Genomic DNA, 19,042 nt, shown 5'->3' with positions numbered 1-19,042 from the left:
CAGCAAAGCAGAGGCATGTAGGCAATATTTTTGAATAATCAGGTATGACAAAAACATAATGTATTAAGATTTTTCTCCTGTCTATGTGGAAATCAGAAAACCCTAAGTTTTCTAACTGAAACAAATTATACCTTATGGCATTCTCCAGGTATTTGGAGAATTGCTTGCAAGCATATATCCCCACCTCCCACTTTTGTATATTTAACCCCCTGTAGCTAACAAGCTTTGGAACAATTCCTCAAAGCAATCTGAAAAACTGCTTCCTAGAGGATCATCCTCAGTAAGACAATTAATAAAACATTTACTAACCTATTTTGAGGTTGGCTTTTTACCAGTTGACAATTTGGTGACCACAAAAGGACCCCAGAAGAGACACCACTCTCTCGTTTGGACTCCACCAGGAGATGGAGCCTTGCCACTGGCTCTTGTGCCAAGTTTACTTGGAGTGCAAAGGACATTGTCCTTGGAGAACAAAAGACTTGGTGGGTTCTTCCTGGGACTGGGACCTTCCCTTTTGGTGGATGGTCCAGAGCTTTATTCATTGTTATGTTTCTTCTCCAAAGTCAGGAAAAGGTGCTATTCTGTGTAGGACCCAGGTTTCACCTCTTAACCTTTTTTTCTTTCTCTTGTAGTCAGGAGAGTGCGACATTTTTATGCTTAACACAGGTTCCAGGTCTTATCTGTTGTCTCGTTTCTCCTGCATAAGTCAGAAAGGGCACCATACTGTATAGAGCACAGGTTTCAGGTCTCTTGGAGGGATAAAATTTCATCCCAGAAACTAAAAATCCTTCAGAACTTTGCCAATTTGAATACTTGATACTACAATGACATAAATGAGGTTCTGAAGAAATCTGAAGACAAGGGCCAGGAGCTCCTCTCATTGAAGAATGCAGGGGCTAACATTACACCCTACATGGTCTCATAGAGATTCCCATGTACAATGCAGATAATCTAGTTGCTTTACCAAGGGATGAATGTAAATCTTACGCTCAGCATTCTAGCACTTTCAGTTTTGCCAGGCTTAATGGAGAGAGACACTGAGACACAAACGCCCATCAGCCACCTCCAGGGGGAGACCTGGAGGTGCAAGCTCACTCTGATCAACACATTGGTCCACAACTAAACCCCCTTAGGTAGTGCCCAGCATTTATACCCACTAGGACTGAGACAAACCATCACTGGAAAAACAGGGTGGGTAACACTTCCAACACTCCAGGGGGATTCACGTTTAACATACATGGATCATGTATTTCCAAGCTTCTAAATAAATGAGAGAATTATACTAAAGATAATTCTAACAATGATTTTGACATTCAAATGGCCTAAATGGGGATCCTTTGAAATATCGTGAATTTACTCAAGAAAGCCAGCCGTTAAATTAAACAACCAGAGTGGGAAGCATATTTTGATTGGTATTTAGAAGTTTTTGAAAGAAACACTGGTGCCAGTTAAGCATCTGCTTCAGCTCAGGTGGTGATCCTAGGGTCCTGGGATGGAGTTCCACATTGGGGTCTCTGCTCAGTGGGGAGTCTGCTTCTCCCTTTGCCTCTGCCTGCTGCTCTGCCTGCTTGTGCGCTCTCTCTCTCTCTGTCAAATAAATAAATAAATAAATAAATAAATAAATAAATAAAATCTTTTAAAAAACCCCACTAATCGAAGTTTGTTGGTTTAATTAAAACAGGTTTTAGGTTTTTGTTGTTGTTTTTTTTGTTGTTGTTTTTTTTTTCTTTTTGAATTGTCAACATTAAATATATTCGTATTCTACCTAGGTTTACTGAAAGTCAAACAAGCGCATGTAATCTTGGTTATAGAGTTTGTTAATAAGAAAGATCATTTTAAGATGATAGCTGATAAGCATCTTAAAGTTTTTATTAAGATCAGGTGATTAAAATAGTTCTAAAAGTTTATAAATTTGTCAGCAATATTTGTATCTACTTAAAGTATTTTCCTCTAATTTTTTTGTAAGTTAAAATGTTAGAGTTTTGCTAAGTTACATAATGGATAGTCATTAAATAAGCTAAATCACTTTCAAATAAGATAAAATACTGAAACATTAATTACTAACATAGGTATATCTACATTTGACTTTCTATTACAGAGAAACTAAAGGTATTTGGGTCTGTTCATAAATATATTTTGTGCCATGTTGAAACAGAGAGAAAGCATATGTTTCTAAAAATTACTAAATGTATTTGTAAATTTCCCCAACTAAAAAATACTGGTATAACTAACAGTTCACAATTGATTACTACTTTAGTTTTCACTAGAAACTAAGCTTTCTAAGATTTCAGAACTCTAATAAATGTAATTAAGATTAATGGACATAATAAGGGAAACAACTCTATGCAAAGACAATAAGATATGTGTTTATGGTATTTAAAAAAAGGCATGGGAAAGGGGAAATGGATTTTTGTTGAGGGAAAACAAATTATTTTATCCTAAAGTGAGAATTTAAAGAAGGAAAACAGAACAAAATTAAATGTAAAAAAAAAAAAAAAAAAAGAAGAAGAAGACAAAAAAAAAAAAAAAAAGAGAAAAAGAAAAGAATGTAAAAAATTTGCGAAAAGGAAATCTTTGGAAAAGAATTTTATGTATGGCTAGTAGTGGCTAAGATTAGAATAAATTTATAGAAAATGAGTTTTAATGTCAAAAGTACACTGGTATAAGATTAGAATTTTGTTTTCTCTGTTAAAATAACAAAGTTTTCTTAGATTATTGGTCTAATCTTAATATGAAATTGTAAACAAAGGTTATTTATCTTTAATGTAATCAATCACTGAGAAAAAGTTTCTCTGTTTTGTCTTTATGAAATACTTGATCACTTAAGATAACTGAATCTCCCTAGTATTAAGAGTTAAATTTTGCTGACAACTATGTAATTTCTTCATTTGCCTTTAGAATCTTTTATTGCTACCTTGCTTAAATAATTAAGCATTATAAAGTATTAGGTTTTGATCTATAATTCTGTTTAGGCACATCCTTTAATACTTTTATATTTTTGACAACCTTCACAAAATTCAAATTTTGAATGAAGTCTTTTTGACTGATTGGTCTTGTTTATTTGGTATATTAAATTACATGGGAAGCATTGGCAGATAAATGATGATAAACCTTCTTAGATTCTATTGTATGGGTGAAAGCTATTAATATAATTGTTCTAGAAATTTTTTAAATTAACATACAATGTATTATTTGCTTCAGGGGTACAGGTCTGTGAACCATTAGTCTTACACAATTCATGGCACTCACCATAGCATATACCTTCCCTAATGTCCATAACCCAGCCACCCTATCCCTCCCCCAGCCCCCCACTCCTTAGCAACCTTCAGTTTATTTCTTGAGATTAAGAGTCTCTTACGGTATGAAATTTCTCAAGTTTTGGTATAACATTATCACTTGTAAATCTAATTATTGAAATGGAGTATGTTTCAGAAATAACCAGATTTCCTTGTCAATTGCCTTATAATAAACTCTCATCAGATCTTTAACCATGGCCATTTTTGAAACTTTTTTCATTTATCATTATTGTTTTTACTCTGATGTTCTCGCAAATGCGTTTCAGCTTCAAGAAAATTCATGGAAAGGACTTAACGACAAATATAGGTATCTGATACCCTTAAGGTCATAAAACTAAACTGGGTAAAAGATTGCCAGAACTAATGGGAATACTGGATTCACATAGAACAGGAATTAGTAGCATGGTAGTGAATGGACTGAGGAAAATGGTTCTATTTTTTATGACTTTTGGTTTGAAACATATACTGGTTCTATAATGTTTGCTCTTCCAGATTTAAGGAAACTTTTTCTCTTAAGCAATCTTTGACTAGGAGACATTTGGTAAAATATTCCTTTGCAAACAAATATGAAAGCTTTCTCTTTCTCCCTACCTGATCTCTCTAAAATTTGGAAACTCTCAGTAAGTATTCTTACTTCCAGGGCAGTTATAGTTATTTTCGTAAGTTCAGTAAGAATCTGTTCTCCTTATAACAGGACATCATTGGAAACAACACTTCTATTATCAAGACTTTGACTGGAATGTCATATTTGAGAGAGACATGCATAGACTCAGAGATGACCTGACAGCTTTAAGCAACTGAGGTTGGTTATGCAGCCAATGAAGGCCCCTTGGAAAATGAGCCTGGTACTGCTTACAGGGTTCCTGGGAACTTTACCAGGTGAGTAAGGAAGGTCACTTCCTGGCAGGCTTTGAAACCTCAGAATATTTTGTGGACCTTAAGAAAAAGGGAAATAGCCTAAATCTATAGCTATACAGGTGAGTCTGATGGCAAGTATTGGGCTTGGTTTCTTAGCCTCAAAGGGCTGTTTGTTGAAAGTTCAATTTAAAATTCCTGATAGAAAGTTTCAGCAAAGCAGATTTGAAAGGACCTAAATGGCCAATCTCTATTCTCGCTGGCATTGTGTAAATAATTAGGATGAAGTTGTTAAAAGTGGACTTGTTTTACAAACAAATTAATCTTAATTTATCTCTCTTTGGGAGAAAAGAGGATGATTTCAGAGAGAAAAACTGTTTCAGTAACACCACTTTGTGGATGTTAGATTATAGTTCTGATTACTTGTCTTTGATTGCCTGTTGTTTGCCTATAAAATTAGGCTGGATCCTGAATTCCTCTGGTTTCCTCAAACATCTGGCTATGACTCTCCAAACTAAGATTTCCAATTTTCTTTTGTTCTTTTGACTTAGAATCATTGAGAACTTAAACTGCCCTTTTCCCTGAAGGCCTGCAGAATAAAGCTAGACAACTTGAGGTAAACTTCAGAGAAATTGCCACGATGGCCATATTTAGACAATCTTCATGCTTGTTGCTAAATGGGCTTCTCAGAAAGATCGCTGGAGACATTCAAACTGAACTAGGAAAATCTGTCAGACTGCACTGCCTGTCCTCACTCTATCTAAAGATGCTTTGAGCCCGACATCTAGAAATCATCTTACTGATAACAGTCAGGACCCAGACACTGGGTTGATAATTTGCTCCATTAACCTGTGTTTTTCTTTTCTTTCCATAAGAAATGTTCTCTTCATTACTCACATTGCTTGCGCAATGTAGGCCTAACTCGGAGAGGCCGCCTGCAGGACCGCTCCTGAAATGAGACAGCTGTATTTAACCGACCTGACCTGTTCTCAACACTAGGAAATTTTCATGAGCTAGGAAACAGACTTCTTACCTAAGGTCCAGAACAGAACAGTTAAACTCCATCTAAGAGGGAACAGCGTTGACAGGTGATGGTATTCTAAGGGGGGAAAAATCTTGTCAAAAGAGGAGAATGTTACTTTGTAACCATACCACAAGGACTTTGGGTGGAAATTTATTCCAGATATGGGATGGATTCGTGAAGATGACTCTCACTTGGGGTAACTCCACTCTGCTGGAACAAGCTAATGAGACCAAATATCAGCCTTAAGTGACCCAACGCCCAGTCTCAGGGAAGTGTTAGCTCAATGGCTTGGGTTCTGATATTCTTGGTATAAATTGATTCTAATGTTTCTAGCTAAGATATTAGCCTTTTTTACTGTTAATAGATGTACTCTACAAATGAACTTCTTGTGTGAACTGGTGTACTCAGACTTGCACTAAGCTAACGATGGTCAAATGTCTGGATACTATAAATTATATATACAGTTCTGTATAAAGTTTGACAGTTTGACAGTTTATACCCAGACACAACAAAATACCTCAGGCTATAAAATTCCTAACTATAGCAGATTTACAAGTTTACAGATAGTTATTCTTTTTAGGACATGTTTGCCTCATCTATCAGAGTAACTAGGAATGAACCTTCCTAGTACCCTGGGACAAGGAGATACTTGGTCACCATTGTCTCCCACAGGTTGCAATTTGCCAAAAAGGGGGACTGTGCATGAAGACTGCAGCAGGCGACTGATGTCAGCCTTCTGGGAATGTCTCATGTGACCTCAAGGAGATCTCAAAAACAGGAAGAACCAGAAAACCAGCGAAGCAGAGACATGCAGGCAGTACTTTTGAATGATCAGCTATGATTAAAACATGAGGTATGAAGATGACCTAAGGGTCTTTCTCCTGCCTGTGTGGAAATCAGAAAACCCTAATTTTTACAACTATTACAAATTATACCTTGTGACACACATGTATTTGGAGAATATGCAACCCCTCCCCCCTTTTTGTATATATAACCTATAGCTAATAAGCTTTGCAACAGTTCTTCAAAGCAGTTTGAAAGACTGTTTGCTAGGTGTTTGTCCTCAGTAAGCCAACTAATAAGGCATTTACTAATTTACCACTTTGAGGTTGGCGTTCTTTCAGTCAACATTCCAATTATAAAAACACATCTACATCTGAGCTTTCTGGTAGACTCTTATTAGTTCTCATGCTTATTTTTTTTTTTTAATTTTTCAAGATTTTATTTGAGAGAGAGAGAAAACATAAGCAGGGTGAGTGGGAGAGGGAGAAGCAGGCTCCCTGCCAAGCAGGGAACCCAACACGGGGCTAGATCCCAGGACCCTTGGATCATGACCTAAGCCAAAGACAGACACTTAACAACTGAGCCTCCCAGGCACCCAGAATGCTTATTTTGATTTAATGAATATCCAACTTATTTAGCCTTAGTAGTGAACTCAAATAAAACTTAGGTAGTTTGTAAAACACCCAAACAGACCAAAAATACGCCCCCCTCCTAAGCCCCAAAAGAACCTTCTTTAAGAAATGTAGTCTATGAAATCTAATTGAATGTGCCTGATAACTGAGACACAGAGAGAGACTGTGAATAAGCTTTATTCCTATAGCTAGAAAAACGAAGTTTAGAGACACAATGTGTTAATGTTAATATATACCCTGAAAGTTGTTCTCTAAAATAACTCCCTGGTTAAAGGTTCTTGTTTTTGTTTTGTTTTGGGGGTTGTTGGTTTCTCATCCCAATTATCTCTTTCTAATTCAAGCAAAATAGTGGGGACCATTCTGTCAAACTGATTTTGTGAATTTTGTCACATTTTGTGTTTCCTTGTGGCTCTGTTACAGATGTGACTTGTACTTCCCTAGCCAATGGAGTTCAGCAAGAATAAAGAAACAGTAAGTTCCTATCTAAACCTGTGGGGTTCCTATCTAAACATATGGGGTGTCCACCTCTCCTCATTTCCTACCACATATGTTCGAGGAGTCTCCAGAGGCATTTGCTGGTTTGACTTCCTCACGGCACCTAGTCTTCACTGCTCTGGCCCTCTGTGGTAATGCTGCCAAGGACCGCTCACCCCCAAAGTGGTAGATGTACCTGCTTGTGCTCAGCAGAGTCTGCAATTTTTGCTATAACATTTTAATATTAGCAGAGGCTGCTGTTGAACTCAGGAGGCCATGCTGAGGATCAGGGGTCAGACACCCATGGTAGTGACCCTTGGTACCAATTCTCTATGTGCCATCCATGGGGAGTTTAGAGAACCATTCTTCTGCTACAGTCCCACATAGTCAACCTACCTTGATCGATGATCTGAATAACCTTACGCAGTCACCGCTTCCTTCCCTTCTGTGCCATCTGTCTTTTAACTGACTTTGAACAGCTCTACTCCATTAAGTGAATTTAGAATTCATTTTGAATTCTAAGGGAAACGGTTTCAGAGGATTACTTTTTGTGCAGCAACAGATATATATAGGAAAAGCATGCTCAGAGAAGACACGGGCCAAAGGGTGGTCACTTACACAGAGTGGAAGAAAGATGATTGCTCAGCTGCCGTCTGTATACAAATGACGTCAAGAATGCCCTCACTCTTTAGATGAATTTAGAATGAATTCTTTAGAATGAATTCTTCATCAGGAATTTTCTTTCTTTCAAAAACATATGGTCTCAAAGACTAGCCCTTTGGAGCTATAGATGTCAAGATTCTTGGTAAAGAATGGACCAAATTTATACTGGGACCCCTGCTGCATTAACTCATCCATTTTAATGTATTGATATTAGTGAAATATATATTTATCTAACTATAGTTAAGAAAATGACTGGATTCACACACAGAATATTTATCAGGCTTTTCTTCTATGCACTTTGGTCCAAAGCACAAATTTGGACAAACAGTCTGTGGGTAGCATACACATTTTTGCTGTTAGTTTGGGCTATTCTTAAAACACTCATGAAAACTTGCTGCAGCTTCTGATTACCCAGATATTCTCTTTTTATTCTTATGCCAAAAGTTTGCTGTAACTTATGTACTTGGAACAAAGTAGGTTCCCAGTCCCAATACGCGTGTTAGATAAAAAATGAATCAAATTGGATTCCAGTGGCAGAGCTGTGGATGACCCCACAGTGAAACTGTGGATGACCCAGTGAAGCTGGCTGTCTTCCCCAATCGACTGTGTTGCTATTAATCACTGGCATGTTCTTCACTGCCTAGTTCTTTGTTCATGAGGTTACCTCCACCAGGTGCACTCAGGGTATCTACGAAGAGCTCCTCATCTCCTTGGTGGCCTCACTCTTCATGGAATTTGGAATCCTCTTCTTGTTGCTCTGGGTTGGTATCTAGGTATGAGTTCCCAAGGGTTCCAACCAGGTGGTTTCACTGAATCATTAATTCACTGTGAATTAATTGTTTTGCCATTGTTGGAAGTGTCCTACCTGCTGCTTACAATAAAGGCAGATGTGTAACCATGTCCGGTTTGACATATTTTTCATCTATATGCCTCTTGCTTCAGTTTTCTACTGCTTTCAGCTCAGGTAATTTTACCTCATGTAAATCTCTCTTTTTTTTTTTTTTCCCTTGTAATTCTTTTTTTTTTTTTTTTTAATTTTCAGTGTTCCAGAGTTCATTTTTTATGCACCACACCCAGTATTCCATGCAATCTGTGCCCCTCTTAATACCCACCACCAGGCTCACCCAACCCTCTACCTCCCTCCCCTGCAAATCCCTCAGTTTTTTTCTCAGAGTTCATAGTCTCTCATAGTTCATCTCCCCCTCTAATTTCCCCCAAATCACTTCTCCTCTCCATTTCCCCATGTCCTCGTGTTATTCCTTATGCTCCACGAATAAGCAAAACCGTATGAAAATGGTGGACTTATTTCACTCAGAAAAACCTCTTCCAGGCCTGTCCATGTTGATATAAAAGTTGCGTATTCATCCTTTCTGATGGAGGCATAATACTCAATTGTATATATGGACCACATCTTCTTTATCCATCCATCCATTGAAGGGTATCTTGGTTCTTCCCACTGTTTGGCAACTGTGGCCATTGCTGCTATGAATATTGGGGGTACAGATGGCCCTTTTTTTCATCACATCTGTATCTTTGGGGTAAATACCCAGTAGTGCAACTGCAGGGTCATAGGGAACATAGGGAAGCTCTATTTTTAATCTTAAGGAATCTCCACACTGTTTTCAAAAGTGGCTGCACCAACTTGCATTCCCAACACTGTAAGAGGGTTCCCCTTTCTCCATATCCTCTCCAACATATGTTATTTACTGTCTTGTTAACTTTGGTCATTCTAACTGGTGTAAGGTGGTATCTCGGTGTGGTTTTGATTTGAATCTCCCTGATGGCTAATGATGATGAACATTTTTTTTTCATGTGTCTGTTAGCCATTATGTCTTCTTTGGAAAAGTGTCTATTCATGTCTTCTGCCCATTTTTTGACGGGATTCTCTGTTTTGTGTCTGTTGAGTTTAAGGAGTTCTTTATAGATCTTGGATATCAGCCCTTTGTCTGTACTGTCATTTGTGAATATCTTCTCCTATCCCGTGGTTGCCTCTTTGTTTTGTTGACTGTTTCCTTTGCTGTGCAAAAGCTTTTGATCTTGATGAAGTCCCAAAAGTTCATTTTCACTTGTTTCCTTTGTCTTTGGAGACATATCTTGAAAGAATTTGCTGTGGCCGATGTTGAAGAGGTTACTGCCTATGTTCTTCTCTAGGATTTTGTTAGATTCCTGCCTCACATTGAGGTCTTTTATCCATTTCAAGTTTATCTTTTTGTATAGTGTAAGAGAATGGTCGAGTTTCATTTTTCTATACATAGCTGTCCAATTTTACCAGCACCATTTATTGAAGAAACTGTCTTTTTTCTACTGTATATTTTTCCCGCTTTGCTGAAGATTATTTGACTATAAAGTTGAGAGTCCATATTGGTCCCTCTATTCTGTTCCACTGGTCTATGTGTCTGTTTTTGTGCCAGTACCATGCTGTCCTGGTGATCACAGCTTTGTAGTAAAGCTCAAAATCAGGTAACGTGATGCCTCCAGTTTTTTTCTTTTTCAACATTTCCTTAGCAATTCAGGGTCTCTTCTGGTTCCATACAAATTTTAGGATTGTTTATTCCAGCTCTTTGAAAAATGCCGGTGGAATTTTGACCAGAATGGCATTGAAAGTCTAGATTGCTCTAGGCAGTATAGACATTTTAACAGTGTTTATTTTTCTAATCCATGAGCATGGAATTGTCTTCCATCTTTTTGTGTCTTCTTCAGTTTCTTTCATGAGTGTTCTCTAGTTCCTTGAGTACAGATCCTTTACCTCTTTGGTTAGGTTTATTCCCTGGTATCTTATGGTTCTTGGTGCTCTAGTAAATGGAATCAATTCTCTCATTTTCCTTCCTGTATTTTCATTGTTACTGTATAAGAAATCAGCTGATTTCTGTACAATGATTTTGTATCCTGCCACATTACTGAATTGCTGTATGAGTTCTAGTAGTTTGGGGGTGGAGTCTTTTGTGTTTTCCGTATAAAGTATCATGTCATCTGCAAAGAGAGAGTTTGACTTCTTCTTTGCCAATTTGAATACCTTTTATTTCTCTTTGTTGTCTGATTGCTGTTGCTACGACTTTAAATACTATGTTGAACAAGAGGGGCAAGAGTGGGCATCATCGTGTTCCTGATCTCAAAGGGAAGGCTGTCAGCTTTTCCCCATTGAGGATGATATTCATGGTGGGTTTTTTGTAGATAGATTTTATGAAGTTGAGGAATGTTTTCTCTATCCCTATACTTTGAATTGTTTTAATCAAATGTGGTTTTTTGCATCAATTGAGAGGACCATGTGGTTCTTCTCTCTTCTTTTATTGATTTGTTCTATCACATTTATTGATTTGCAAATATTGAACCACCCTTGCATCCCATGGATAAATCCCACCTGGTCATGTGGATAATCTTTTTAATGTACTGTTGGATCCTATTAGGATCTTGTTGAGAATCTTAGCATCCATATTCATCAGGGACCTCATGTAATTCTTTCCCACATGCTTACTCCTTTCAATCCCCTCTCACCTTAAAACCAGGTACCTCAGGTTGGTCTTTGATTCCTAAAAAGAGCAGAGCCTAGTTATGGGTTTCCTTTAGGATGGTCACAAAAGCAAAACCTTACCTATTTTCCTTAACAGCTCATTGAACCAGGGTTTTCTTAAGCATCATTTACAGTAAATGGGGAAAAAACAAACAAACAAGGTTCTTACCAAAATTATACTTATCTACTTAAAAATCACATTTGCTTTAAAATGACACTATTTAATTCTCAATACCCAGTATTTCAACTGCATCTTAATCTGTGATATAAGGGACAGTTTTTGTTTTTGTTGCTTTTTCTGCCCTAAGAAAAATGCATTTTGAACTTAAATAACTTTCAGACTCTAGGTTATTTAATGTCATTAATTGACATACTTCAAATGGACCTTAAGAATATTTTATCAAACTAAATGCTACAAAGTTATACAAAAGTCAGCTATCAATTTTTAAGCAAAATTGTCTCATTTTTCAAAGTCTCAAGTTATTTAAAATAACTATATATTATAGTAACAATAGAAATAAGAGTTAGTGATAAATAACTAAAGAGAGTTAGAAATAAAGAGAGTTATTTAAAGGAAGAGTATTGTCACTGGGTATCAAATATGGATAAATTTTTGAATGAAATATAACTGCTAACCCAAAATAAAATGAAGTGTTTAAGAAATTTCAAATTCATAAATATTTAAAAATGTGCACAAATATAAATGATATAACACTAAGTAAAAGCAGGTGTTTAAGTGGAGAAATGTTAGATATGAAGATAAAAAACAACTTACAATATATTGATGTTTGTACAAAATTATTTAATATTCATTTATTAGATCTAAAAACAAGCTACTTAGGAAGAATATTTCTTTGATAAAATTTATGTATATAAAAATGGACTCTTTGGTTTATAATTGCATCCTTTTCATTTTAAATATTCTAGAACCAAGCCAAGTATTAAAATAAACTTTTTTAAAGCAATACCACACATGGTTAACGTGAAACAATGATTCTACTTTATATTCCTCAGCCGTAGTCACATTGAGTCATATTTGTCTTTCGTGACAAATATCTTTGGAATAATAGGTGAATAACTGGATAATCTTGAGTAAAGTTAAAGTTGAATGTAGCCAGAGTTCAACTTCTTCCTTGCTTATTGGATCCCACTAGATGTCATCTTAATTAAACAAGATATTTGCTTCCCTAAAAGTAGACTGCCAACATAGACCCATTACTCAATATGCCACGTTAGAATTATGGCTAATCCCAATCATGATAGAGAGACACTAGCGTGTTCAGGATACAGGCACTTAAACTATTCTGAAGGTCTCTGCCCAGAACTGCTTTGAATCCACACCTGTTTTCTTGAGTTTCTGCTTACAAACTAATGTACTATGTAGAAAGTAAAACCACCTTACCAAACTTTACTATGAAAGTACCTCTACGTACCATTATCTTCCCACCAATATTAATATGGGGAAAAAAGAAAGTATTTTGCTTGACAGGGTTACATACATGAAGTTTGGAAGTGTCTGTTGAGAACTTAAACTCTGAGCAAATTATTTATAGTATTATGTGTTTGCTCAGCCTTCACCCTGAGGAATTTCTCAGCCACAGAAACTTTGGAAAGTTACTACACATAGATTTTGACATACAGATGTTTCTGGAGGGAAAAATAAATAAATAAAAAGAAAAAAAAATACAAACGGCAGAGGAGAATAAATCTGTACAAAAGCGGAAGCTACAGGTCACAGGGCGATGAAACAAAGCCTCTTGCATTTCGCAATGCCACGAGGGAGAGGAGGAATTCAGGAACTATTTACAAGCTATCTGTTTCCAGAAATGGTGGTGGTTGCTGCACAAAAAGGCAACAGGCTTTTGCTTGTAATTAAAAAGGATTAAAACTAGTCTATGTAATTTCAGTTTCAAAGTTATCTTGCTCTACATTTTTGGACTTCCAATTTCAGAGCTGCCTAACGACAATTAGCCCATTTTCCCTATAGGCCTGAAAAATGTCCCATCTAACAACAAATGGGTACTATTAAAGTCAGTATGGTTTGGGTAATTGTGCGTTCTGTCTTTGGTAAGTGGGTAAAGGACGATGGTCCAAAATTACAAAAGTGAATTTTTCCAAGAGCAAAATGAAAAATCTTTTTCATTCACTTGACTCCAATTCTAATGCTTTTTAATAATTTGATACTTACATACAAGAGTATACAATTTCCAGAACTCTAAAAACGAACCCACTAACAATTAGATTGTTTCACTGCAACTGAAATCTGTATCAGATTATAAGCAAATGCACCTTCCAACAGTTATTTTTAATTGCAAAACTTTTGTAGATCAAGTGGCTACTATGCCTACGAAAAATAAACTTTTCTCTCTCAGTTTTATTTGTATGCTATTACCTTATTAGAAAGTGCAAATTTTCCAATCCATTACACGCAGCTTTCCAAAACAATAAAATCCCTGTTGCAGTAGGAGGGAGTTCCCTAGGTTATAATGGGAGTCATGAAACCTACTTTTATGAATAATGTTAAACTGAGTTTATATTCTGGATTTGTGTTTACAAAATGCTGTAAATGGGTTATGTTACCGCAGTATTTCCAATATATTCCTGGAATGTACAGACACAGAGCAAAAGAGAGAGAGAGACACAATTCAGAAAAGTTGCCTCAATCATAATGGAGTAGAAGTTGGCAATGTATGGTGTGGTATAGTATTAAAAATACTGGCTTTTGCATTCAACCCCAATTCTGTGTTCAAACCCAGTTCGACCCATACAGAGCCGTGTGACTCTTGGAAAGTTATGTAACTTCACGAAGGATTAGTTTTCTCATTTGCAAAAAGGAAGTATTTACCTCACAGCGCTATTGTGAATACTTCACAAGATAATATATTTAACATCGAGTTCCATTCCCTGCCTAGCTTCCTAAAGGACTACTTTGCCTAGCACAGACACAAGTTCAACTTGTAGTTCCCTTTCCCTTTTCATTGACACAGGTCAACTAGCCCAAGCTCAAAATGGTGGCCTGCCAATTAAAACTGGCTTGCTAAGTTACAATCAGAAATTAATGTCAATTTCATTATTTTGAGCCCTATGTGTCCCGTTGTCGGGTGGAATTCAACTAAAGTATTCTTGGCTGCTTACCATTGAGACAGAAAATATAAACATTCTCTCATTTAATTCTCAACATTTTGGGCGAGGCAGATATTGAACACATTTGGGAGATAACAGGATATGAGAGAATGTCACAGGCACTTTTAGTACTGTGACTTATTAGTTATCTGACATGGAGCAATACTTCTCTGAGTCTCAAAGTCTCATTTATCACCTCAGACATCATCTACAAATAATGAGAACAAGAGTGGCCCCAAAATAATTGCTGTGGGAACTATAGGTTCTAGCTCAAGGCCTGGTCCAAAAAAGTGCTCACTAAATGTTAGGTTTTCTTTTTCCCTACTGTCATGTTTTCTCTTGTCATGTTCTCTTTGTGGTTTTTAAATACTGCAGAAAGCTACCTTAATGAGTGATACTTCGATGCCCCTTGTTTTAATGACAGATATTATTTGACTGAATCTTGAATTTTTAAAACAATATACTGCCCCACATTACAACTTAGAAGGTGTTGATATATTTAAAGTGTTACAGAAATATCTCACACGTCTCAAATGATACGTTGTTTCTTGAATTCTGTCCTTTGTGGATGAAGTGAAGTCAAGTTAAAGTCTCTTTAATGGATGTGGGGCTTTAATTTCAGTATTCTAAGAAAGGCAAATGGTTTCATATGATCTAAATGATTGATGATGATCCAGTTAAGATAGGGGAAGATTTAAAACTTTCAGCCGGGTTCTCGGGTCATGAAAGAATTAGGCCAGATGCCACTTCTTATGTCTATCACGGTACTTTCGTGAAAACAATATGCGCTCCCACTATTATTTGGCACAGCGTAAAAAAAGAGCAAGGACTTTTGCAAGCAAAACACCTAAGTGCTGTCATACTGATCTAAGATAAAATTTATGCAAAAGTATACATTTCTCAATGGTTTTTTTCTCTTAGAGGAGAGATATAATTCAGGTTTCCCAAATATCTGCTACTTGCTCTAAGTTTGAAGGAAGGAATGACTATAAAAGTTCAGCATCTGACTGGTGAGAGCAGCGTGGGCTCCTCTGGTCCAGAGTGGAAAGCAGCACAACCTGGATGTTTTTCACAAAATGAGGAAAAGAAATTCCTACCATGTACCACATGAGGTTGATATTTTGCAAAGACCTCAGTCAAAATGAAAGATATGCTGAGCTACAGAGTTTAAATTGTATGGTTGTATGTGCTCCACAGAGAAATTAAGAAAATACAGCAGCAAGCTGTCCTGTAGAGTTTAAAGGTAATTAAAACCCAAAAAGGCTTTGTCCTATTCTTCTCATAATTTGGAGATAAGAAAACCCATAAGGATATATTATAAAGGGCAACTGATAGTATTAGGATCCTTTCTTAAAAGGGAAGACTTTGGACCAAATGCTTCAAATCCATACACCATCTCTCTCTACGAAAGCTTCTATTTGAGACTTAAGATCTTCGGTCTGCAGAAAACAATTTAATTACATTCTATTTACCATTACCATTTAAAAGTTGTGTGTATAGAGACATTACATCTACACTGTAATTAAGCACAACTAACTCTATCACACAGAAGAACTTTACCATATATTAGTATACTGGTAAACAAACACATCATACCCCAAACTCTCTCCCTACAGAAATCTATTGGCACATTACAAAAACTGTCCACAAAGTTCTTTGGACAAATGTTTATAGCTGTTGTCATTTGTGTTTTAAAAACTATTTGAAATTACAGTATTTCATTTATTTTTGTGTATAAAGTTTCCAAACTTCTGCATAAATCCTCGGAACTTATTTTCATTTGGCTGGTATGAGTGATACACACCAGTGTTATAATTAAGCATTGGGCTGGACCTGCCGTAACTCTTGCCCACAGTTGTGGATTTTATTTCTGGGCGGTGTACACCAGTATTTGGTACGTGGCTTGCTGGCTGAATAGAGCTTTCAATCTTATAAAATGGCTCAAAGCGACTGTAAACGCGCCTGTCAGTTGAATGAGATCTTAGAAGCTCATTGGGCTTTGGCCTTGGAGAAGCAGCTGGTTTTCTTTCAGGAGCAAGAGCTGTAGTAATCTCCTTTGAATCTCGATATTGGATCTGTTCAGTGTTAAATCTCGGGGCAGAGGCATCTCCTGCTCTTTCCAAGAACTTGTTTTCAACTGGACCTGGAGCAGGTATGAGTTTGCTACCTTCATCTGATGGAGAACTTATCCCCTGAGATGAGCTAACGGTTACATCTTCCTTACTCTTGTGAACACTGCCTTGAGAGTTTGATGAGGAAGAACGCTTTCTTCTAGGAGATGAATCAAATTTTGGTTCTGATTTTTTTGGTTTCTGATTCTCTTCAGCCTCAGAAACTAAAGTGTCAGAACTACTACACATTCTGTAGAAGGCAGGTGCTTTATTTTTGGAGAGATTTTCTCTCTTCTCTGGGGTAAGACTAAGTAATGACCTTAACTTCTGAGATCCCTTTTTCAAAAAACTCGGAGAGCCCTTAACTTCCTTCTTTGAAGGGAGTTCTTTGCTAGGTTCATCTTTATTCATATCAAGCAAAGCAGCGACGGAAATTGATTTGGTCGTGGGGCCGCTGGGAGGCTGTCTCTTAATGACCTCCCTGTCCTCTTCTGTGCTCTGGGTCACGTTGTGCATGCTTTTAGAACTTTTCAGCAAATCTTCTTTGGGTTTTTCTGGTTGTCTAACTCGATTCCTGATAAGTGTGCTATATACATAATGCTTACTATGTCCATGATCTAAGTTGGCCTTTGAGTGGTCGAAGAATGGGAAACTGCGCCGTTTGAGCACATTTTCATTTTGTTGATTCTTTAGATTTTCTGTCTGCTTATTTACACACAAGGATGTATATAAATAGTTGTTGGCCTCCGTGTGGCCATTTGTAGCTTGATTTAAGACTGGGGAGTGGTTTTCGGGAACCTGCAAAGTGTGCATTTGTGGTGCCTCTGACTGCAGTGGGAGCTTGGGGCTTGATTCTGGCACGGGTTTGTCTGTCCCGTGCTGTTCGCTTGTGGGGGTATCCGGGACCTCCTTAGGTGTGTCACTTCCCTGGGAACCAATGACAGTTGAATTTGAGGAGCCAGTCGTGCAACTGTTCACCTCCTGCTGTTCAGGTAATGTTGGTTTAAACACAAAAGAGGAACGAAGCCGAGAATGAGTATAATGGGCACTGGCTTTCACATTTTCAGAACTATCATAGCCCTCAAACCGGTCACCTAGAGCTGACCCGTTTGAATCAGGTGCAGCTTCTGAGTGATCATTTAAGTAGGATTCAATTCTCCAGTTACGCAAGAAGGACTTTGTGGTATGTTCAAGGGTTGGCATTCGTTGTTGCAAAAAGCGAATATGATTATCTGTCCCGTTAAAAGACCTCCGTACATTTGAGTTCCTCTCTGCAAGATTTGTTGTTTTTCTCTGGGCGAGCCGATCAGCAAAACTCTGGGCAGGTGTGTTTTGGCGGCTCACGTAGCCTCCTCGCGCTGAGGAAGCCACACTGAGACTATCTGAAGGCTTTTTCCAGTTACCTGGCGGATTAATGTTTCGATTCAGAGCCCTGTTAAGAAGCAGGTACGGTGCTGTTTCCGGCTGTTCTCCAGCATAACTATGCCTCTTCCAATTTTCATTTATCTGACTGGATTGATACTGACGGACTGTATTTGGACCATTAAAGTTTGGAATAAAATGAGGCTTGTATCCATGATTTCTTATGCTATATTTGTCATGTTCATTTAGAGTATATATCCCTCTGTTTTTGAAGTAACTGGATTCTAGTTTATGAATCTTGTCTTGTCTGCCAAAAAGGTTTCTTTGGCTGGAAACAGAAGCTAATGAAGAAAGTGAACACTGATAGGTGCCATTCTCCCAGAGTGTTTTGCCGTGCTTCACCCTGGCTGATTCTTCTTGAGCAAATGAACTGGGGACACAGGATCTGGCATAGAGAGTTCGAAATTCTTCATCAAAGGACTCAACAAGTTGTCCTGTGATTATCTGAACCATGCTGAGGTGAGCTTTTTCAAATGACCACATGTAGCTGAAAAAGAATCAAAATCGGGAAATTTAAATTTTTCTGTTAGATTAATGACAATATATAACTCTACTAAGAAAAAATGTGCTGTTTAACATTGACAAGAGAATTTACGTTCATTTCCCCTGCCTACCGTAATTTAGAACATCTTCAGTCATTAAATGATTGCAATACCTGCCTTATCTCCTTTACTACCATATTCGTATCTTAAATAACAAAGCAACTCAAGTCCTGGCTTTGAATCCACCCCTAACTTCTTAAATTACTTTCTAGAAGTCCAAAGAAAAGCCTGCTGTGCATTTTGCATCTTGCCTACTAAGATTTTATGGTGTAGAAATGTTATATTTCATATAAAGTATCTTGGCAGAAGGCAAACAGGCCAGTATCAGTGGAAAAGTTGAGAGATCTGGCTTTTACTGAGCTATCTACACACATGAGTGTGGGCCTCAGTTTCCAAAATGCTAGCATAAGCCGACATTCCTTAGAGTTCTAGCATGTTATAATACAAGATAGGTTTTTGCTAATACATACATTTTATCTCTGGGGCTTACTCAGGAAGCATACTTTGGAATGCCAGGGCTTGTGCACAGAGAGAGGATTTGTGGGCTGCAGTCTCAGTCTATAAAAGACACTTAACTACTTACTTTATGCACGCAGTGGACAGAGAACT

General features: G+C 37.4%; 1 protein-coding gene across 5 annotated transcripts in view; it reads right to left on the bottom strand.

The window, feature by feature from the left end:
• Positions 1-12,016: 12,016 nt before the first annotated feature.
• The window catches only part of FAM83B (family with sequence similarity 83 member B), an 81,336-nt gene continuing 74,310 nt past the window's right edge, over positions 12,017-19,042 (bottom strand). For all 5 annotated transcript variants that reach the window (XM_032340287.1, XM_032340286.1, XM_032340289.1 and 2 more), the window contains one exon: positions 12,017-18,378. In XM_032340287.1, the coding sequence (XP_032196178.1) occupies positions 16,077-18,378 (2,302 nt within the window). In that variant the 3' untranslated portion in view covers positions 12,017-16,076. The remainder of the gene's footprint in view (positions 18,379-19,042) is intronic.

Source organism: Mustela erminea, chromosome 4 (genome assembly GCF_009829155.1).
Source record: "Mustela erminea isolate mMusErm1 chromosome 4, mMusErm1.Pri, whole genome shotgun sequence".
NCBI classification, from domain to species: domain Eukaryota; kingdom Metazoa; phylum Chordata; class Mammalia; order Carnivora; family Mustelidae; genus Mustela; species Mustela erminea.
The sequence above is the reverse complement of the archived record's forward strand: the minus strand, read 5'-3'. Positions and strand labels throughout refer to the sequence as shown.